The sequence below is a fragment of the Schistocerca serialis genome, chromosome 6 (assembly GCF_023864345.2).
Source record: "Schistocerca serialis cubense isolate TAMUIC-IGC-003099 chromosome 6, iqSchSeri2.2, whole genome shotgun sequence".
Taxonomy (NCBI): domain Eukaryota; kingdom Metazoa; phylum Arthropoda; class Insecta; order Orthoptera; family Acrididae; genus Schistocerca; species Schistocerca serialis.
The window spans coordinates 325,519,974-325,544,647 of record NC_064643.1 but is presented as its reverse complement, the minus strand read 5'-3'; the positions used below and the strand labels follow the sequence as shown (position 1 = coordinate 325,544,647).

The 24,674-nt window shown below is 37.2% G+C and overlaps 1 protein-coding gene across 6 annotated transcripts in view; it reads right to left on the bottom strand.

Annotated features, from left to right (window-relative positions):
* LOC126483998 (DNA-binding protein Ewg) overlaps nt 1–24,674 on the bottom strand; it is a 125,372-nt gene that overhangs the window by 11,886 nt on the left and 88,812 nt on the right. For all 6 annotated transcript variants that reach the window (XM_050107303.1, XM_050107308.1, XM_050107309.1 and 3 more), the window contains one exon: nt 15,341–15,456. In XM_050107303.1, the coding sequence (XP_049963260.1) occupies nt 15,341–15,456 (116 nt within the window). The remainder of the gene's footprint in view (nt 1–15,340; nt 15,457–24,674) is intronic.

Here is a 24,674-nt window from a genome sequence, read left to right as displayed (position 1 = left end):
TGTGGAGTTTGTAAATCTCAAATCCTGTGAAACGCACTTGGCACTTCCAGACAAAAAAGCTGAATGCTGTTTCAATGCTAAAAGTAAGTACAGCTTCTCTCTCTCTCTCTCTCTCTCTCTCTCTCTCTTTTTTTTTTTTAGTGCCTGAATATCAAATCATTAAATAATCATCTCTTTCAGTCAATTTATCAAAGCATACAACAGACATTGAATCCAAAAGTTTAAATCTTTCTGCTGGACATCTATGACGACTTGATAATTTGTGCCAGACCTGGACATGAACCTTACTACTGCTTCAAAACTCTGCAACCAGAAAATGTCTGAAGGAGCATGTGGAAATAGTACCACAAATTTTATCAATTTGATGGAGGCACTGTGTAATCAGTTTTAACAGCTGAATTTGATCAAATCGGAAGTCACATACAGAATATTCATTTCCTAAATACTGATCTACGTATATACATACTGAATTTACAAGCATAGCTACATGTAACTGTAGATAGAAACAATACCAAAAGACAATAATACAAAAAAGCCTAACATGAGCACAAATCACGTTAGGGAAATATTGTGGAAATAATAACTATGTAATAATTTTCTATGTATTGAAACGTACTGCTGACATTGAAAGGAATCAATAAGATCATCTGGATCTTTTGTAATTTGTGAAAACATACACATGAACAATGAGTGCAATGTAATTTAGCCAACATTACTACTGTCATATTTCAGTGTAATATTAACCCAAATGTATTTCTATTAAATGTTCTTACACTCTTCATGTGTTCAAAGCTGTAGAAACAAATGAACATATTAAAATTGTACAACTCATGGTTAGGGCATTATTAGGAAATGTAAACATATCTAACATTCTGATAGCCTGGTGAACCTATCTGTTTATATTATATGCCTAATATTAGATATTCATTCAGATCATCCACCACTAGGCACCCTTGTGTGAACACTCATTAATTTTAAAGCACAGAAGAACCGGTTTTATAATTAGTTTACTGTTTCTCCCTGTCGCATCCTTTGGCTTAACTCCTGTTCAGGGAATTCAGTGAAACTGATGTTCATATTTTATCTCTCAATTTTCTAGAGATTCCATAAATTGCACTCCCAGTATCTCTCGGGCAGTTTCCTTTCAAGTTATGCAACTGGATATGAATATATGAGCTCCCTTGAATTTCAATGTTACCTATATTTTCCCTCCTGTATAAGAAGTCTTTCTTGTTTTCAACAGGGACATGTCTGCCTCGATAGCTGAGTGGTCAGTACTGCGGAATGCTATGGAAAGAGGCCCGGGTTCGATTCCCGGCTGGGTTGGAGATTTTCTCTGCTCAGGAACTGGGTGTCGTGTTATCATCATCATCATCATCATCATCATCATCATCATCTCATCCCCATCAACATGCAAGTTGCCATAGTGGAGGCAACTAGAAAAGACGTGTACCAAGCTTCCGGTCTAGCCGACGGGAGGCTCTAGCCACCAGACATTTTGTTTTTCAACAGGGACATTACTTTCGATAGGCTGTAAAATTTTAACTACAGTACTGCAATTGGATCAACATTTATTTTATAATTAGCTTCACTTTCTGGTCTACAATCCTGGAAAATTACATCCACTATCCCTTCTTCATTATTACGCTTTTCAAATTTATCAAATACTCTGTAGTAAGCTTCCCTAATCTGTCCAAAAAGCAATTCCTCTCTTTTGACTTGATCTGCATACTTGGACACTATACAACTACAATGAAACCCTGCTTTTACACTTTTGAAAATACTTTAGTGTAAAATCCAGGAAAATTTAAAATGTGGGAAATAACATTTTAAACTGTAAAAGTTACGTACTGGATACCCCCTAACACTATATATATATATATATATATATATATATATATATATATATATATATATATATATATAATAGAGGGCAACATTCCACGTAGGAAAAATATATCTAAAAACAAAGATGATGTGACTTACCAAACGAAAGCGCCGTCAGGTTGATAGACACACAAACATACACACAAAATTCAAGCTTTCGCAACAAACTGTTGCCTCATCAGGAAAGAGGGAAGGAGAGGGAAAGACGAAAGGATGTGGGTTTTAAGGGAGAGGGTAAGGAGTCATTCCAATCCCGGGAGCGGAAAGACTTACCTTAGGGGGAAAAAAGGACGGGTATACACTCGCGCACGCGCATGCACGCGCACGCACACACACACACACACACACACACACACACACACACACACACACACACACACACACACACACACACTTCCATCCGCACATACACAGACACAAGCAGACATTTGTAAAGGCAAAGAGTTTGGGCAGAGATGTCAGTCGAGGCGGAAGTAAAGAGGCAAAGATGATGTTGAATGACAGGTGAGGTATGAGCGGCGGCAACTTGAAATTAGCGGAGGTTGAGGCCTGGCGGGTAACGAGAAGAGAGGATATACTGAAGGGCAAGTTCCCATCTCCGGAGTTCTGACAGTTTGGTGTTAGTGGGAAGTATCCAGATAACCCGGATGGTGTAACACTGTGCCAAGATGTGCTGGCCGTGCACCAAGGCATGTTTAGCCACAGGGTGATCCTCATTACCAACAAACACTGTCTGCCTGTGTCCATTCATGCGGATGGACAGTTTGTTGCTGGTCATTCCCACATAGAAAGCTTCACAGTGTAGGCAGGTCAGTTGGTAAATCACGTGGGTGCTTTCACATGTGGCTCTGCCTTTGATCGTGTACACCTCCCGGGTTACAGGACTGGAGTAGGTGGTGGTGGGAGGGTGCTTGGGACAGGTTTTACACCGGGGGCGGCTACAAGGGTAGGAGCCAGAGGGTAGGGAAGGTGGTTTGGGGATTTCATAGGGATGAACTAAGAGGTTACGAAGGTTAGGTGGATGGCGGAAAGACACTCTTGGTGGAGTGGGGAGGATTTCATCAAGGATGGATCTCATTTCAGGGCAGGATTTGAGGAAGTCGTATTCCTGCTGGAGAGCCACATTCAGAGTCTGATCCAGTCCCGGAAAGTATCCTGTCACAAGTGGGGCACTTTTGGGGTTCTTCTGTGGGAGGTTCTGGGTTTGAGGAGATGATGAAGTGGCTCTGGTTATTTGCTTCTGTACCAGGTCGGGAGGGTAGTTGCGGGATGCGAAAGCTGTTTTCAGGTTGTTAGTGTAATGGTTCAGGGATTCTGGACTGGAGCAGATTCGTTTGCCACGAAGACCTAGGCTGTGGGGAAGGGACCGTTTGATGTGGAATGGGTGACAGCTGTCATAATGGAGGTACTGTTCCTGTTGGTGGGTTTGATGTGGACGGACGTGCTTCACACCAAACCCTCTATTATAACAGGGTGATTCAAAAAGAATACCACAACTTTAGAAATTTATAACTCTGCAACGACAAAAGGCAGAGCTAAGCACTATCTGTCGGCGAATTAAGGGAGCTACAAAGTTTCATTTAGTTGTACATTTGTTCGCTTGAGGCGCTGTTGACTAGGCGTCAGCGTCAGTTGATGCTAAGATGGCGACCGCTCAACAGAAAGCTTTTTGTGCTATTGAGTACGGCAGAAGTGAATCGATGACAGTTGTTCAGCGTGCATTTCGAACGAAGTATGGTGTTAAACCTCCTGATAGGTGGTGTATTAAACGTTGGTATAAACAGTTTACAGAGAAAGGGTGTTTGTGCAAAGGGAAAAGTTCTGGACGGCCGAGAACGAGTGATGAAAATGTAGCACGCATCCAGCAAGCATTTGTTCGCAGCCCAGGAAAATCGACTCGCAGAGCTAGCAGAGAGCTGCAAATTCCACAATCAGCTGTATGGAGAGTCCTACGAAAAAGGTTAGTTATGAAACCTGAACGTCAACTACCCGAGGCGATGGATCGGCCGCCAGGCAGCCCGTGACAGAGCACTTCATCACTGGCCTCCAAGAAGCCCTGATCTTACCCCCTGCGATTTTTTCTTATGGGGGTATGTTAAGGATATGGTGTTTCGGCCACCTCTCCCAGCCACCATTGATGATTTGAAACGAGAAATAACAGCAGCTATCCAAACTGTTACGCCTGATATGCTACAGAGAGTGTGGAACGAGTTGGAGTATCGGGTTGATATTGTTCGAGTGTCTGGAGGGGGCCATATTGAACATCTCTGAACTTGTTTTTGAGTGAAAAAAAAAAGAAAAAAAAAACCTTTTTAAATACTCTTTGTAATGATGTATAACAGAAGGTTATATTATGTTTCTTTCATTAAATACACATTTTTAAAGTTGTGGTATTCTTTTTGAATCACCCTGTATATATATATACAGGGTGATTCAAAAAGAATACCACAACTTTAAAAATGTGTATTTAATGAAAGAAACATAATATAACCTTCTGTTATACATCATTACAAAGAGTATATATATATATATATATATATATATGTATGGTTATAATAGAGGGAAACATTCCACGTAGGAAAAATATATCTAAAAACAAAGATGATGTGACTTACCAAATGAAAGTGCTGGCAGGTCGACAGACACACAAACATACACACAAAATTCAAGCTCTCCCTCTCCTTCCTTCTTTCCTGATGAGGCAACAGTTTGTTGCAAAAGCTTGAATTTTGTGTGTATGTTTGTGTGTCTGTCGACCTGCCAGCACTTTCATTTGGTAAGTCACATCATCTTTGTTTTTTTATATATATATATATATATATATATAATGGAAGGAAACATTCCACGTGGAAAATATTTATATATAAAAATGAGGTGACTTACCGAACAAAAGCGTTGGCAGGTCGATAGACACACAAACAAACACAAACATACACACAAAATTCAAGCTTTCGCAACAAACTGTTGCCTCATCAGGAAAGAGGGAAGGAGAGGGGAAGACGAAAGGAAGTGGGTTTTAAGGGAGAGGGTAAGGAGTCATTCCAATCCCGGGAGCGGAAAGACTTACCTTAGGGGGGAAAAAAGGACAGGTATACACTCGTACACACGCACATATCCATCCACACACACATATGTCTGCTTGTGTCTGTATGTGTGGATGGATATGTGCGTGTGTACGAGTGTATACCTGTCCTTTTTTCCCCCTAAGGTAAGTCTTTCCGCTCCCGGGATTGGAATGACTCCTTACCCTCTCCCTTAAAACCCACTTCCTTTCGTCTTCCCCTCTCCTGATGAGGCAACAGTTTGTTGCGAAAGCTTGAATTTTGTGTGTATGTTTGTGTGTCTATCGACCTGCCAACGCTTTTGTTCGGTAAGTCACCTCATTTTTATATATATATATATATATATATATAAAAACAAAGATGAGGTGACTTACCGAACAAAAGCGCTGGCAGGTCGATAGACACACAAACAAACACAAACATACACACAAAATATATATATATATATATATATATATATATATATATATATATAACACACACACATCAAAAGACTTGTCAGGGACTTGTTTATTATTTAATAAAAACCACTGATATGGCTGGAACTGATTACTGTCAGGGAAGTAGCAATGTTTGACCCGATTCCATGTGTCATAACTGATGTTTTTGAAAGCCTGCAGCTGGTATTCATTATTTAAACAATGAAATACAGCACTAGTTATGTATTTTTTCATGCTTAGCACTATGCATTTTGAGAACTTTTTCTCATTGTCAAGTGCAAATATGTACATAAGTATTTTGTGTGGTGTTCGAATATGTGTGGTTCTGTGTCTCTTGCACTGTAGTCATCTTTTTGAGATTATCAGTTATCGTGCCTCATCAGTTATGCACAAACAAACAAACAAACAAACACAAAAACTATCACTCACATTGTTTGTTTTCGTAACATCACAAAATGTACATACGTAAATACCGCACTTGACAACAAGAATAAATTCTCGAAACAAGTTTTGTTCAGCATGAATAAAATATATAACTGGCACTGTGTTTCCACTACAAACATTTGATCATCTCAAAGTAAATGACGGTTTTAAAGTGAATGACGGTTTTAACTAGTGCTCCAAGTGGCCATATGCCGAAACAAGCTCAATATGGTTCGACAAAGGTGTCACGATGATCACAGCAATCACAAAACTGCATTTGCACAGCAGAGACAGTTTGGAAATAGTTGATATCTTCATTCGAATTAATCTAATACTCCAATCAGCTACCATGCCAAGTAGACCTTGGCAGAGACGGGAGATATGGAGCGAATTGTCCGAACTTTTACATGTTTACCAGTTCAAATCTGCTGAGTAGAGTGCCCTGGTGTCAAGAAACTTAACAATGTAATATTTGTAAACACTACTAGACAGCCAACATCATGCCAGTGTCATTTTTTCTCCACAAACATTTTTCTCCACAAACATTTTTTCTCAATGCATAAATTGCCGGAAAATTTTAAATATAGGGCATAGGAAATTTGACAGGGCCAATAAAAAATGTCGTAAATGGGCGGGAAAACGTTAATTCCGGGAATGTAGAAGCAGGATTATACTGTAATATGAACTGGAATAATGGGATTATCATATACTTCCCCATCTGTGCCTACATAATGTGTACCCCTGCTGCCACTTTGTGAGTAGATTTCTTATCTATCCATTTATATCATATTATATTATCAATAATTGATTATTTTTGTTGTTATAATATTATGCACAGACTGAATAGCAAAAGCCAAGGATCAATTTAAATAGATGATAAAAGGATTATATTTACTGACCCAAAGATTGGAATTTCAGGGGAAACAGAAATGTCAATGTTATGTAATGGTACCTGTAACCAGATCCGGGGGCTGGAAGAAGTTTGTGTTCCAGGTTAGGCTAAAGAACAGGGTGAAATACACTTTTCCCGTGTTAAGTGATAGTATACTTTTCCTTGGCACTGTAAAACTTATCAGTACTTTGAATGTTTATGGTTTTATATGGCGACGTAGAATTTCCCGGAACTTAAGAAAACGAAACTAAGGGGGGAAAAAACAACGTTTTGGAAAGATCTCTGATGTGCAGCAACATGTACGCTGCATAGTTTCGTGTTATGAAGGTATAACTTCGAATTCCACCAAACACCGCATGTTACTTTCCAAAGCATTGAAATCGAGATTGCGACACGCTTCTGTAAGCCAGTCATAGCTCGTGTCACGTGATCTCGCCAGCTGAAGACAGCATAGAACACGTGATGTAGTCAGCCAATAGCAAGATCACTAATAAGTAGTGCGAAAATACAAATAGGAAAAGTTAATGGTTTAAATTAATATACATAGTGTTGCTACAAGAAAAACAAAGCTTTCACATATAATAGTGGTCTCGAAGCTTAATAAGCTGCAAGAGAAGCTAAGCTTCCACATATAATGTTGATCTTTTTTGCGCATGTTACACTTTGAGGTGTATCACACAAATGTGCCAGTAAAATTTTTAATAACGACGTAAATTTCTGATCATCTGGGCTCGAAATTCTTCTAGATGGTCGTCCTCAAAGAGTTGATTTTTAATTGAGAGTCAAATGCTCTGTGATTTAAGAAATTCATTGTACATTCTCACACACAGTTCATCTTATGTAAAAGGAAATTTACTTTAAAAAAGTAACGCTTTTCAAACCACCATTTGCAATATTTTCCTGTGACGTGTTAGAAACTGATTCGTTTCAGCAGTTGTCAGAGAGCGCCAGATAACAGGCTCCCCTGTTCTTGCGCAGCTACGATGACGGAGGAAGCTCGTATGTTTGTACGTATAAAACATTAAAAGATTTTGCATTATGTCACAAAAGAAATAAGACATCAGAGGATACTTCAAGAGTATCAGAATTTCGTGAACCATACTAAAATGCATAATTCGGCTTAAAGCGCACGTTCGTATGTCCAGATTCGGATGTAAATTTTCTCGAGTACCACTACTGTATTGTCTCATGTTTGGTTCTTTATTATGGCATAAGGCCATGCGAGCTAGTAAATGGAAAACGTGCACTTGAAATGCAGTGAACAGTTGAAACTAACCAACAGTGTGAAATTAAACACTTCGTTTCAAATAAATTGGCTGCCTCATCGCTAAAGACTACTAAAAGTCACATCTCTTTAGCAAACCGACAAAAATAACTTCATTATTCTCCAAGGCGATTAATGCTTGACTGTCAGAAAGGTGGAGAAAATTTTAGCCTTCCGTAAACATGCGAACGTATTTTAATTCATTTGATAGCTCCCGGCCACAGAAATCAGTTTCGTTTTCATTTAATGTGAGAGCAATAAATGAAGAGGAAACAGCAAAATCACTAAACGTAAACACGGGTCACGTGGAGACTACCCACCTCCCCACTAAAGCTCAGACTGCTCTGTGCATCAGCCCCGGATCTACGACATTTCCGAACCGGGGCAATATTAGGTAGTGGCGCCCAGCCACACATCCGTATCTAGAAGCGGGAGAAGGTATTACTCATACGCGACTCAACTGCGCATGCACAAGAACCCGCCCGCAACTGCTCAAACGAATCTAATGTAAACAGCTGTGACGTCACGCTCATCAGAGACAATTTGTTGTTAGGAAGCAATGCATAGACTTCCTGAAGCATTTGACACACTTTGCTGTTGGCAGACGCTTGTATGAGCACTATGTTTTGCTGTTGTGTATGGTGCATTTCCTTTGAGACTTAAGTTTTATTTTTGTTCATTTTTCCTCTCGTTCATGTTTTGCTGCTGCAGTATTATTCTGCAGAAGCGGGATACAGTAATATCCTTTGTTGGAGTATTGATTCTTACCAGTCAAAATCACAAAAATTTAATTGAAAACTAAAACGATAATAGATTCCTGGAATTCTAAAAAATTCTTGGGTTTTTCCCGGTTTTCTCCTGGATGAAAAAATTCCCGGGTTTTTCCCAGATCTCCCGGTTGTCCCGGGTCGTAGAAACCCTGAAGAATTAAGTATAGAAGAGAAGATAGAACTTGATGCATTTGTATGGGAATACTGTGGTATTCTCAGGGAAAGAACTGGAAGGGTGAACAATTATAAATGCACCTTGGGATTAAAACTCCATAACCTGGTCTTTATAAAGCCCTATCGTATTCCCATTTGCAAAAGAGAAGAGGCGGTAGAGAACTTTAAAATAATAATAATAATAATAATAATAATAATAAAATGTAATAGCAGACAGTACAATAACCTGCTGGTTTTAGTATCTAAGACTGATGGGGGCATTAGATTAGTTCTTGACTCAAGACATCTGAAAAATTTTTTAGAATTTGAGACTGACCATCCTGAAAGTATAGACAAATTACTTAACAAGTTCAACAAAGTAAAATACATGACTTGCCTTGACTTGATATCTAGACATCAGACAGAATTGGAAGATGAATCCAGAAAATATAGTGTCTTAAAATATAATGCCTTCCCCTTCAATGACTACTGTGAGGTGCCTTTTGGAAAATATTTGTCAGTGGAAGAGTTTATAAGGGGGTTGGATTGTATACTGAGAAAATAATGACTAAAAAAACTGACTATACACGTGGATGAAATTTTACTCTCAACCAAAACTTGGGAAAAATACAAGGGAACTTTGACGGAAATTGACGACAAAATGAGATGGGGAGGAAAGACATTGAAGCCATCCAAATGTAAATTTGCTCTCAAACACTGTAAGTTTCTGGGACATAGGATCACTAAAGGTAGGATTCTCTCTGAGAAAGAAAGTGTAAGCAGTTGCTGATTTCCTTCCTCCTAGGACTAAGTAACAAGTTCAGTCATTTTTCGGTTTACTAGGGTTCTTTCACAAATACATGAAAAAACAAGCATTAAATGCACCATGTCTCAATAAATTTCTTACAAAGAATAGTGTCTGGGAATGGGTCAATGGATGCCAATCTGCATTTGATGATATCAAAGCACAGTTAACTATGAGATTACACAGACTTGACTTATCCATCCCTTTTTGCCTTTCAACTGACAGCAATGATTTTGGATGGGTGGTTCATTTATTAAATAAAATAATAATAATAAAAAAAAAGCCATGAGGTTAAAATGCATGATTCAGTTGCCTTCACTTGTAGGGGGGAGGGGGGAACACACACACACACGCGCGCTCGCACGCACACACGCACGCACGCACGCACGCACGCACACACACACACACACACACACACACACACACACACACAGAGAGAGAGAGAGAGAGAGAGAGAGAGAGAGAGAGAGAGAGAGGAGAAAAATAATCCATTTGAGAAGAACAACTTCTGGCTATAAATGGAGATTCCAAAAATTTAGGAACTACTAATTGGGTCACCAAGTACAGGCACATAAGATCATAAAGCCTTCAGCTATATTCAAGAATGCAAACACTACCACACTAGACAGACTCAATGGACTATGTTTTTCCGGTAATTCAACTTTTCTGTAGAATACATTAAGGGGAGGGACAACATTGTGGCTGATGCCATATCCAGGTTACCAGTCGGAAATGTAAATGACACTGCAAATGGAAATCAAGAGAAAAAACTTCACCACGATGTAAATAAAGGAGTGAAAGAGGACAGGGATATTAGAATAATTTACAATCAACTCGATGAAATCAGAACCATGACGACAATTGGAAACTGGTAAGAAGTTATCTGGTAAAAAAGGGCCATGAAGAGGTACAACAATACTGTCAGGTTTTCAAAAAGATTCTTTTTTACAGGCACAGCCCTGACAGTGATTGGTGGAGGGTTTGCTGGCCTGAAGAATACACAGACCTCTGAATACTTTACACTTATACCAGTTTTGGTCACTGTGGGTTCCTTAAGTGTACTCAAAAAAATATGGCAGTGTGTGTACTTTCATAACACTGTCTGCAGGGTAACAAAGTGCCTTACACCCTGTGACAGGTGCCTAAGTGTCAAAGTTGATAATCACACCAATAGGGGCCATTTACAGAGTTTAATACCTAACAAGCAAATAGACCTCATGGGTACTGACTTATAGGGTAATTACACAGAGCAGAAGGATGGTATTGCTACATTTTTGTAATGGCAGACCTATTCTCTAAGTTCATTAAAATGTACCTTCCAAAGAAAGCAACCAGCAAGAAAAAAATTCAAAAACTAACCGAAGACTACTTTCATACACTACACCAAAAACGTTGCTTTCAGATAATGGAAGCCAGATCACATCCAAAACCTGGAAGGAGTTTACAAGTGAAAACGACATTAAACCTCAGTCAACTCTCCATCCTGTAATCCAAAAGAATTATACATGTGGGAAATAAGTAGACTGTGCAGGACCTATTGTAGAAGGGACCATTCCAACTGGTTAGAAAATACTGAAAACTTTTTAGATGCTGTAAACAGTCTGCAACATACCACCATATGATTCACACCCTATGAAATAATGTATGATAAACAACCTGCATATTTGAACAAAGAACAACACAATTTCAACTGGGCAACCAGATCTCAGCAGAAGAGAGGGTGCATGTTGTCGGGGTAACTAAGAAGCAACATTGCAACAAAAGAAAACAAAGACATGATGGTAGGGTAAAATAAACTCAATTCAATGTTAGTGACTTGGACTTACAAAAAAAATTATGCAAGATCTAACTTCATAAACAGTGATATCAAAAACTTCTTTGACATATACATTGGCCCATTTGAGGTTGTGGGAAATCCTCACTCTAATGTATACCAGCTCATCTATCCCAAATCAAGAAAACCGTTTGGGCTCAGAAATGTTACAAATTTACTACTTGATATGAACACTGATATCCACTTTGTTTTTACTTTATTATTTGTGTTCCAACAATAGAAGAAATTTTTAAGAAGAATTTCAGTCTACCGCAGCAGGATGCATACTCTATGCTTCGTGTGTGTGGCATACACAAGGCCCTAACCATTTGGCATTTTCTTACACAGCTACAATGACGTCACAAATTTGCACAAACACCTTTACTATATTTTACCTGACTTGAAACTTCATAAACACTTTAATGCAACTTGTTTATCAGTTATTTACTGTATGTCTATGAGCCTCATTTACACATTCCAGATGTCGCATCACTCAGAAACCAGTACTGCACTTTAGCTATATTTAGTTACATATATTCTCGGATGTAAGTTATGGGAAAATATTTCCACTTGATTTAGGACTTACTTCTATCATTCTGTTATTATGACAAGATGTAAGGTTAGTTTTACAATAACTTTTGACACCAGGCAACACACAAACTTTGACTGTAAGATTGTTGAAGAAATTTATTGAATATACTTCTCCCTGTGTCTGGCAAGTTATTTTGAACACCTGTTGATGGTGAAGGAAAACATACCTTTTAAGAATTTTGTGCCTTAATACGTTGACCACCACATAACTTATTGCTAATCTTACAACAACATTGCTGACAAAGAGAAGAGATTGCTTAGAGAGAATACATTTATACTTTTGGCAAAAATAACATGCTTTGACACTTATGATTGTCTATGATCTTTACTACAGCACTATGACACTATTGAGAATTATTTAAAAAATACTTAAGATATTTTGTGAGAGCCTGATACAAACTTTCACACTTTAAGTTACTGATGTATTATGAGTGAGAGAATAAGAGATGCTTCATTGCTACTGATGAATAATCTTGTGATTGAAAATGAATACTTTGATGCACAGTTAATAATCTTACATTCACAAATTTTAATACACTTTTATGAACTTTGAGGATTTTGATGATATTCAGAGGATGTAGAGATCTGATATTACTGAGAAACTCAATGACACATTTGATGATAGTTCTTTTACAACTCTGTACACGTTGGTTATGGTGAATGAAGAGAGAACTGTGCTGGATAGGATGAAATGCTGAAACTTATGCTTTCTGTGTTAGTATGCAATGAGATGAAGTGAGAGTAAGAAGTGACTTTGGAAGTGAAGCTGTTATCGTGCCCAATTTTACAACATTTACTTATACTACACTTGTAAATGGATAAGATTTTGGGAAGACACTTAACATTATTAGAATGACTACACAGCTAAAGATACACAGCTAAAGATACACTTGAAAACAAACTGACACTACCATTATTTGTCCTGAGAAATCTCTCTGCCAATGCTATTGACGTTCTACCTGTTTTTGTGAGAAACAAAGCCTCATCTGATGGATTTTGTTGAGGACTGATGTGGAGTAAGATTTCAGTTGTAAATCTGATACACTACTGTTTTACATGAAAAATATGAATCAACACTAGTTATGTTTGAGAGAGAAAAGACTGCATTTAGCTTCATAAAGTGCAAACTATTAAATTTAAGTCTCTTCATTTTGTTTAAATGTGTGTGTATTTGCTTACAAGGAAACACACTAACTAAAAACAGTACTGATGGTGGAAAATACTTTAATATTTCTATGTAAATATTTTTAGAATTTAAACAAAAGCAGTGATTCTCTGAGTCTGTGATCGGATTAATCATAAACTGATTTTTCAAATCTTCCAAAATGTGGAAACACTGTGAATAAACTTAAGAGACAAATCTTGAGTTAACCCCTGCGCATAAAACCCTTGCTTCCTAAATAACCTTGGGGGGAGGGTAGGAAAACCTATGAGCAAACACTGTTCCCAGTATTTCTTTACAAAAAGGGAACCAATCCAGTGACACTGTATTTCACTGTATATCTTTCTAAATTGTATTAGATGATTAACCAGACATTTTTCCGATGTTATGTAATATTTTGATGAAAAGGTATTCTGATCTTTAACATATGTCATTCTACAGTTTCCTACATGTTGTTTAACAATATTTTCTATATAACATTGTATCTTTTGAAATTTTTAATTCTGTTAAGGGATATATTTTTTGCATGTAAAAAATATTTGTTGTATTAATCAATTTTTCAAAACAAATAAGTTCATTTTGTGAATCAGCTGTTCCATCTATCTGCTCTTAAAGGTTTTGCCCAATCTTCATAGTATGCAAATCTTTCAGGAGCTGATTTCAACTGTATCCGAAGTCACGTACAGAATATTAATTTCCTAAATACTGATGTCCAGATACTGATGTATGTATATACATACTGAATTTACAAGCAAACACATGTAACCATAGATAGTAACAATATCAAAATACAATAATACAAAACAGTTTAACATGAACGCAAATCACCTCAGGGAAATATTATGGAAATAGTAACTATGTAATAATGTTCTATGTACTGAAATGTACTGCTGACATTGGTAGGAGTGAACAACGTTATCTGGCTCTTTTGTAATTCGCAAAAACATAATCACAAACAATGATTGATGCAATGTAATTTAGCAAACATTACTACCATCATATTTCAATGCAGTATTAACCCAAATGTATTTCTAGTAAATGTTCTTAAACCTTTTGTGTGTTCAAAGCTACAGAAACAAGTTAATATGTTAAAATTGTACAATTAATGATGAGGGCATTATTAGGAAATGTAGATAAATCTAATTTTCTGATAACCAAGCCAGATACATAAGTTTTGCCTATACCACGAAATTCTATATTTTATTTCATATCTCAACATGGAGTAGGAACTTTTTTTATTAATTAGTTTGGCTGTAAGTAAAGGAAGAAGTAAATGAATTTTTAAATGTTATGAGAACATATAAAAACAATTTTAAGCTATGACTTCAATAGCATTAAATGACTGCAGAAACTTTGCAAAGAAATTTAGATGCCAATGTTAGAGCAGAGGAAGAACAACTGTTCTTGTTGTGGTCTTTGGTCAGGAGACACTACTACTATAGCCTGTGCCTGTGCAAGCCTTTTCATCTCTGAGTAAGTACTGAATCTGCTTACTGTATTCATCTGTTTCCCTCTATGATTTTTACTGACAAATGTGCCATCTCTCAGAAAGAAAATTTTGTCTTTCCTACTAAATGCCGTAGTCTTCTGAACTTCTGGAGTTTTAGTTCAGAGAACAATTTCTTTTCTACATAACGGCTTCATTAACGGAAACTGATATTTGATTGGTTATTTACACATTGGAGCTAACCTATATTTTTAGCTTCCAGTACATGAAGAGTTTGGGATTAGAGAGGACTTACTACTTCTGTGTAACTCAGTCACTCCTACCTAATTATTGAATACCTGGGTGACAGTACAGTATTTGACATAACCACTCAACAAAGTAAGAGCTTGTATAAGACTCCAAATGTCATGTTTAACACACATGTAATTGTGACAGGGAGAATGCTGAAGACCACTATATACATTTTTTTTATAGGTATGGAGAGTATAATAATACTACCCTAAACACTTTCAAATTACCAATATCTTTCACCAGATGCCTACAAATAATACTCAAGAACACTATCCACATACTGCTACTACATAGCTGAATGTTAAGTAATGCTGAAGAATGTAATTTAATTCTTACTCACCTGCAAACTACCTGGCTCCCCTTGTGGATGGAGGTGTTGTAGATTTGCCACCACAGTTTGATACATTGATCCAGTGACTGGCACAGTTATCATTCCAGAGACAGATACTGGATAACCTAAAAACAAGTTTGTAGGGTGAAGAGGACTGTTTTATGTCACACAAAATATAAACTTGTTAAATTGGCTTGTATATGTGGTACATATCTTTCAAACAATCCAACAACATAATGGGTTCGGTTGGAAACAACATAAATACATATTAGACCTGTATATGATAGGAGGGGAGGGGGCAGACAGATAATAATGGGAGAGGGGGTGGGGGCAAATTTCATCAACTGCTTTTGCCTTTCTCCCCCCCCCCCCCCCTACCCCCATCCTCTCCAACAACCACTAATAGCATCATCAAACATCTATAGGTTGGTGGCTGTCTTTCCAAAATTTTGTTTATTAAAACAAAATTATTAAGCAAACATCAGATATCAGTACTCAAGATAACATTATCTCACATTCCCACAATTATCTTCAGACTATCAAGCACTGTTCGTGAGGTTCTATATCTTCATGGATATACATACTCTGCAAGCCAGTAGGGAGGTAGTCAGATGTATATTCTTGGTCTTGGACTCCTCACTTAACGCCAATTCTGAAAATTTCTAAATAAGTATTTCATACGATTGCGTGTGCCTATTTGCAAGCATTTACCAGTTTAGATTTTTCAGCATTTCATTGATGCTCTCCCCCAAGTCAAACAGACCTGTGACCATTCATTCATGCTACCCTTTTCTGTGTAAGTTCAATGTCCCCTGATTTAGTGGGTGCCTCTCAAACTTGAGCATTATTCTAGGATGTGTCATGCAAGCATTTTTTAAGCTATCTTGTTTGTTGACATACTGCATTTTCCTAGTGTACTAACAATGAACAGGAGTCTGCCACCTACTTTACTGACATCCAAGCCTATGTGGTCATTCCATTTTAAGTGCCTACAAATTGTTATACCAAGGTATTTGTATGGACTGACTATTCCAATTGTGACCCTAATGATATTCTAACAACAAGAGACTAGGCTTTTATACTGCTAAGTCCACAATGTTACAGTTCAACATTTAATACAAGTTGTCAGTTTTTGTACAATTTTGTAAGCTTATAAAGCACAGCCTGAATGAAAATTTATGCAATTTTTTCAAAAGGGGCTGTCTTATAGATAATTGCATTGTCTGCCAAAGGTGTGACGTTACTATTAGTCTCATCTCTTGGGTAACTAACTTTAACATGAAAAGCAAGATTCCAACACATCTGAATTTACTTCTACTTCTGTCAATGACTCTCCATCCATGCCCTTCCTACCAAGAATCCTCAATCCTGTTACAAATTCATTTGACACCCACTATGTTCATACTTACGTAAGTGGTGAGGTATGGACTTAAAAGTCAAGAAATATTGCAGCCACTTGATAACCTCCTATAGCTTTCACAGGATGTCAGGCGAGAAAAGCTTAGTTGGATTTGCCTTTAAATATGTCTACTTGTATATATATATATATATATATATATATATATATATATATATATATATATATATGTGTGTGTGTGTGTGTGTGTGTGGGCGCACGCGCGAGTGTATATCTGTCCTTTTTTCCCCCTAAGGTAAGTCTTTCCGCTCCCGGGATTGGAATGACTCCTTAGCCTCTCCCTTAAAACCCACATCCTTTCATCTTTCCCTCTCCTTCCCTCTTTCCTGACGAAGCAACCATGAGTTGCGAAAGCTTGAAATTTTGTGTGTGTGTGTTTTTTATTGTGCCTATCTACCAGCACTTTCCCGTTTGGTAAGTCATGGAATCTTTGTTTTTAATATATTTTTCCCATGTGGAATGTTTCTTTCTATTTTATGAATATTTGATTTGGAACATTTGTTTCGCTTTGTTATGGATGGCACTGCAATATTCTGACAAATATACCAATGCAACCGATAGCATTGTGTGCAATTCATTACTTAAATTAGATATGATAATACACTTCTCCAGTCATAATAATTAAACGGAAGACATAATCTTGATAAAACGGAAAGTTTAACAGTTGCAGAATAGGTAGATATGGTGTTTGTTTATGGCTATTGTGATCAAAATGCTCAACAAGCCTGTGCTATGTATGTTGTTCATTATCCTGACAGACGGCATCCATGTGTCCCGACCTTTCATCAGATAGTTAATGTATTTAAAGAAACTGGAAGTGTTCAGCCAAAGAAGAAGACACAACCAAGAACTGTAACAAATAAAGATGCCCAAATAAGTGTTTTAGCTGCAGTTGAGGCTAATCCGCCCATCAGTAGCAGACAAATTGAGTGAGAATTGGAATTTTCAAAAAAGTCGGTTTTGAGAATTCTACATCATCATACGTTTAACCCTAACCATATTTCTATACACCAGGAATTGCATGGAAATGATTTGGAATGTCGTGTAAATTTTTGCCACTGGGCACAAAATAAATAAGAGTTCTATTTAGTGAAGAAGCGTTATTCACAAAAAGACGTAACGTAAACTGGCATAACAAGCACTACTGGGCAATGGAAAATCCACAACGGGTGCAACAAATGGAACATCAGCAATTCTGGCAGGTTAATGCATGGTGTGGAATTATGGGAGGACATCTAATTGGCCCTTATTTTATCGATGGCAATCTAAATGTTGCAATGTATGTCTATTTCTTAACTAATGTTTTACCGATTCTACTACAAGATGTTTAACTTCATGACATAATGCAGATGTAATTTCAACATGATGGATGTCCAGCACACAGCACACATGCAGTTGAAGCAGTATTAAATAGAATATTTAATGACAGGTGGACTGGTTGTAGAATCACAATACCACAGCCTACACGTTCACTGGACCTTACATCTTCAGACTTCTTTCTTTGGGGAAAATTGAATGATATTTGTTATCATGATCCACTGACAATGCCTGAAAACATGCGTCAGCGTATTGTCAAAGCATGTGTGACAATTACTGAAGGCGATCTACTCGCTGTTGAGACGAATTTCGTTACGCATATTACCAAATGCATTGAAGCTGAAGGACATCATTTTGAGCATTTATTACATTAATGATGTTATTACGGTTGCTCATGCAGAAAAACAGCATGCGTTCCCATAATTTATGATAAAGTCACAAAAGTAAATGTATCACATTGGAACAACAGAAATAAAGTCCAAACATAACTACTTTTTATTTTAATTTAAAAAAACGACATTATTACCAACTGTTCATCTAAATGGGTGAGGCATATTATAAGTGTTCGGATATTATAGCGCCATTCATCACAAAGTGAAACAAATGTTTCAAATCAAACATTCATATTTATTTATGTACTTTATGAATATGTAATAAAAATGGGGGTACCTATTAAAAAAAAATGCAGTTTCTATCAATTTGACCTGTGGCAGCATCATCTAGTGGGCCATCCATAACGCCATCTGTTTTCCCCCCATTACGCTTGAACAGATTTGTTGTTCTTATTTTTTCGTTTGATGCTAATTTTGTGAGATATTTGGCCCGAATGGACCACCCTGTATATAATATGTGTGAAATGCCAATATTAAGCTGCAGAGTTGACTTCGTAAGAACTAAGTTTACACCACAATCATAAAATTTAAACCACTGACTTAAAACAAACAGATAAAAAAGCGGAACAGATGGAAATGGTTCACTAATTACAGAAGTTCCAACACAGCAAAAAGGGGGAATTATTTCCTTCAATGATATTGTTACCAGTTTGCAGCATACACAGTTGAAAGTCTCAACCATTTATTTACTATCAAATATTTTACAAAACTCTTAAGCTTCCCCAGAGTATCAAATATATATACTCTTCACCACATAAATACCAACTGAAATTAGTAACTAATACCATACACACCAACTTTTGAAATGGGCTATCGGTAAAACTCATGTGCGACCAAAAAAATTAATGATTTTCGACATTCCCCTGGCTCGATGAAAATAACAATATTCTGGGCTACAAAGTATAACAATACATGCTTTAAACAGGATACGTCAATGAAATTACATCTACTTACATCATACGCCAATGACTTGTATATGAACATAACAGTAAAAAAGAAATCCATGTTAAACAGCAGAAGGCATGGTGAATATTAGTTTGGAGCATACATAACATGACTTCCTTGATAAATTAAGCACATATGCAGTAATTGAAAAGTGCTTTACACAAAAAAACTTGTTTAACATTACAGGCAAGAAATAATATAATTCACACAGTGAATCGCATGATAGTTCAACTTTAAAGTCCCAGTTGTGGCTTTTTAGCTTCCTGTAAAAAGTCTTGAGAAAATGTTTTTTCATAACAGAGAGCAGAACCCCTGGTCTTCAAAATAGAAATAAGGCTCCACACATTCACTGGACATAGATTATCTGAACTCTGTTCTATTTTCTTTGCAAGGCTGAACACACGTCCACATTCTGTATTGCTGTGGGATATGGTGAGAACAGAGAGCATTACTCTAGAAATTCGGTTATACTTAAGTAGTCCATTAGCTCCACAAATTCCTGATATTTGTGGCCAACTGGAATCACTTGCAGCATGTCCTCTACCTAAGAGCAGTGAATTGCCTCTGAAGCTAATTCACCACCTCATCTGTAGTTTCACTCTCTTCCTTGTATAACATGACATGAAATTTTCCCAAGAAAAAAGGAATGGGAGAAAACTGTGCATCTTCAATTTTGTCTAACCTAGCAACGTGAGCACACTTTTAATACTTCACCCTTGAGTGGAAACTTGTAGACTATGTAGTCACAGGCAGTACAAACAGTTCCTCACTGATGAAAAGAAACAGAATTTATCTGTATTCTGGAGATCATTCACTATGTTTGAAGTATGAATGCCAATCACTAACTCATCATTACTTCCCTGCTTTTGAATCAAGTTGTACTCGACTTCGAACAATGATGAGCTTTTGACAATTTTGGGCTTAACAAACTTGGTGACCAACTGTTTTGGCAAATTCATTAGAAGTCCTAATAAAAAGTGAACTTGTGGGGAAGAATTCTGAAGGGCAACATTCAATTTGTCACATACAGGAATAGTCACATGATGGAAAGTGCAGAAGGCCCTGTTCAAGTTTTCAGCTGCTTAATTAATAAGGTAGCAAATGCAACCTACAATGGCAATAACTGGTTGAACTGCCTTCAGAACTGCTGAAACCCCATTTTTGTGTCCTATCACAACAGGAGCAATGTTGGAGCAGAATGCCACACAGTTTTCAATTTTTACGTTATGAAAACTCAGTTGTGATAACATCACTTTTTCCTGCAGAATATCATAGAATGTAACAACAACAGGATACAATTTGGCATTCATGTCATTGTTTCCACCCATTGCCATGGAAAATGACCTGTTCTGAAGGCACGTAAAACTTCAGATGATGCATTTTTTGCCATTTTATTTACAGTGTAAGTCATTTTTGTGCGACCACAGCTATATTTCTTTGCAGCTTCTGATGTTGTAAACATAATCTTAAATAAAGCACCAGCATGATCAGCCACAGCTAAGGGCACATTGTGTTCCACCAAAAAGGAAGTAGACAAACACTCTGCTCTAATTACATTACTGACATAATTTCCAGACTTGGCAAAAAAGATGTTGATTTCTTGTTATCTCCCTTTGATTTAACATAACTTACTTGTTTACCACACTCAGCATGATTTCTTATATCATTTCTTCCACCATGTGTAATATTAATATCACGTCCACATACTGTACAAAAGGCAAATTTTTCTGCCTTTCTTGATTTTAGTATGCAGCGAAAATTGACAGAATTTCATTCTTAGATTTATTCATGAATTCTACAATTGGAATACGTCACAATATGTACTGAGACACTGAAAGAAACCTGGATCACAGAATGTCACATAAAATAAAAGCAAACAATCAAGGCAGTCAAACAATTCATTGAAACATGTCAAAGCATACAGTCTTAAACCATTAAATGAAAAAAACACACACACACACACACACACACACACACACAGAATGAATGAAATTAGTCTGCACGTGGTCAACAAATATGGATTATATCACAACAAGCAAATGGTGCGAACAAAGAGTTTGTGGAGCAGAGCCAGTCGACACACAAAATTCACAAGGAAGAACTGCTATCCCAGCTTTAAATTCAATTCCCGTGACAACGCGAACATTACATGGTTAAAAGTACAAATCATATCAAAGAATGAGTTATCGACTATAGTAGACCTGCCTTCGACCCACACTAACAATCGGCTGTACAGAAGTGGGGCGATTATCGAATGTTAACGTTTCAAATTTTTGTCTGCTATGTTGTATAATGACACTGTCCATATGTAAAACTGTAAAATGCTGTGACTTCTGTAAATTTTACGGATAAACTGTAAAAGTTGGCAGATCTGCGATACTAATGCCAGAATTTCAAAATGTCTTAGAGAAGCACAAATATAGTTTACAGCTGATGAACAGCATGACTTTTGCTTGGAATTCTGAAATGCTGAAAAATGAACAAGCCTTGACGTAACCAATGAAGATAATGGGAAAGAAACTATGTGGCATACACAATCTCACACAAATGAAGAACAAAGTTTGCTTATAAACATAAAATAAATGTGGAACATTACTTAACTGAATTTGCGACACCTTCTGCATTAACATGCCAAAGATGAACACAGTAGCATCAGTTTATCTGAATGAAAATAGGAAAAACTGTGGAGCACTAAGAAAACAAGCCTTCTGTTTTGGGCTAACAATGCAATTCTGAATCTGTTTCATTAAATGTTTTTTCCACATTGAAAGTAGTAAAAGAAATTTTTTGCTGATTTGAAACAAAAATCAAAGCCTTTATGTTGAAGGACGCCAACATCATTTTAATAAACATATATACATGAGTGCTACAGGAATGTGAAACTAATAAGAGTGTTACATTGAAATTCTAAATATTTGGGACGCAACTGCTGCAGCCAACCTCAACATTATTGCACATTTCAATATGAGCAAAAGCTGAAGGTAGCCTACAGCTTGATATTGTTGTGTTCTGTTCAATACAGTTAGTCTCAGCCTTTGAGCTGAAATCTGTGCATTCTATTTGATTATTCTTTAATGTTGTCTTGGGTGGAAGATATGCATTTATTTATTGTGAAGTACTGTCTCAAGAAACTACACCTGACAGAAATTCAAAGTTTTGCAACTTACTTTAAGTTCAGAAAGTGGAACTGTGCACTTCACAAAACACAAAAATTTAGTATTCTATGACTAGTCTGACAATGATTCATAATTTGAATCAGTCAAATACCTAGCTGTAACAATTGGCGTCAATATGAAATGTCTCAATCATTAGTAGAGCACGTGACAAAACTTCGGTTTATTGGTAGCATACTGGAAGAAGTCAGTCAGCCTGAAAAGGAGATGACAAAACAATCACACTGTGTGTGTGTGTGTGTGTGTGTGTGTGTGTGTGTGTGTGTGTGTGTGTGTGTATTTTTGACGACGGCCTTGCTAGCCGAAAGCTTATTTGTGACAGTCTTTTTGTTGTGCCTATCTGCGACTCAGCATGTCCGTTATATAATATTGTTACATTCCACCCTGGATTTTTGAAGTGTGTATGATCTATACAAAATCGGACTAACAGGGTATAATGAACATACACAATGAAGGGCAGAATGAATGGTCATAGGTTTTTTTGACTCTTAAGATAGCATTGGAAATGCTGAAAAATCTGAACTAGGAGACACCCTAAGGTAAGACTCAAACTATCCCACTATAGCACATTTAAGTGCAAGGACAGGGTTACACTTAGAGCATTTCTGGGTAGGAACCCTAATATGTTGTACAAAGGGAACCTCTTGCCACACACTTCACAAGGATTTGCAGAATAAAAATGCAGATGTACATGTTGTTGAGTTTTCACCTAGCTGTTTGAAACGATGTAGAAGCTCAAACAACTTCAACAATATCAGATGAACTGTAGTAAGTTTTGTAAATGTTGAGTACAATCTGCTTTTGTCTCCCTTGATGTAATCCAAATATTCATCCTACTGTCCAAGATAGGGGTTGGAAGTAGAAGTTGAGGTTTAATGTTATTCCAGGTGTAACATGGATGACAATGTTTGTCCACTAGTGAAATAGTGAGTGAACAATATCAGCTTATGTTTTACGCACTGAGGAGTCTACAGAATGATGGCTACAGAAACATTAAGAAGTCAGGTAATCTTATAACAACTCTACATCGGGGAACACTGAATGAAACATTAAAACTACAAGGTAACTGCAGGTTTCAACTGATGTTCAATCAGTTTTACGAATCATTTCTAACAATGTGCCATACAGTGTCAACCAGCAGAGCACTGTTAATTAATGAGACTATTTTAATTTCACGTATTCTGTAAATATAATGTCATGATCAACACAGAGCTATTCTCACGGTGAGACACTGGATGGATTGTTGTTGTTGTCGTCTTCAGTCCTGAGACTGGTTTGATGCAGCTCTCCATGCTACTCCATCCTGTGCAAGCTCCTTCATCTCCCAGTACCTACCGCAACCTACATCCTTCTGAATCTGCTTAGTGTATTCATCTCTTGGTCTCCCTCTATGATTTTTACCCTCCACGCTGCCCTCCAATACTAAACTGGTGATCCCTTGATGCCTCAGAACACGTCCTACCAACCGATCCCTTCTTCTAGTCAAGCTGTGCCACAAACTTCTCTTCTCCCCAATCCTATTCAATACCTCCTCATTAGTTATGTGATCTACCCACCTTATCTTCAGCATTCTTCTGTAGCACCACATTTCGAAAGCTTCTATTCTCTTCTTGTCCAAACTGGTTATCGTCCATGTTTCACTTCCATACATGGCTACACTCCATACAAATACTTTCAGAAACGACTTCCTGACACTTAAACCAATACGCGATGATAACAAATTTCTCTTCTTCAGAAACGCTTTCCTTGCCATTGCCAGTCTACATTTTATATCCTGTCTCATTTCCTAATCTAATTCCCTCAGCATCACCCGATTTAATTTGACTACATTCCATTATCCTCATTTTGCTTTTGTTGATGTTCATCTTATATCCTCCTTTCAAGACACTGTCCATTCCGTTCAACTGCTCTTCCAAGTCCTTTGCTGTCTCTGACAGAATTACAATGTCATCGGCGAACCTCAAAGTTTTTACTTCTTCTCCATGAATTTTAATACCTACTCCGAATTTTTCTTTTGTTTCCTTTACTGCTTGCTCAATATACAGATTGAATGACATCGGGGAGAGGCTACAACCCTGTCTCACTCCCTTCCCATCCAC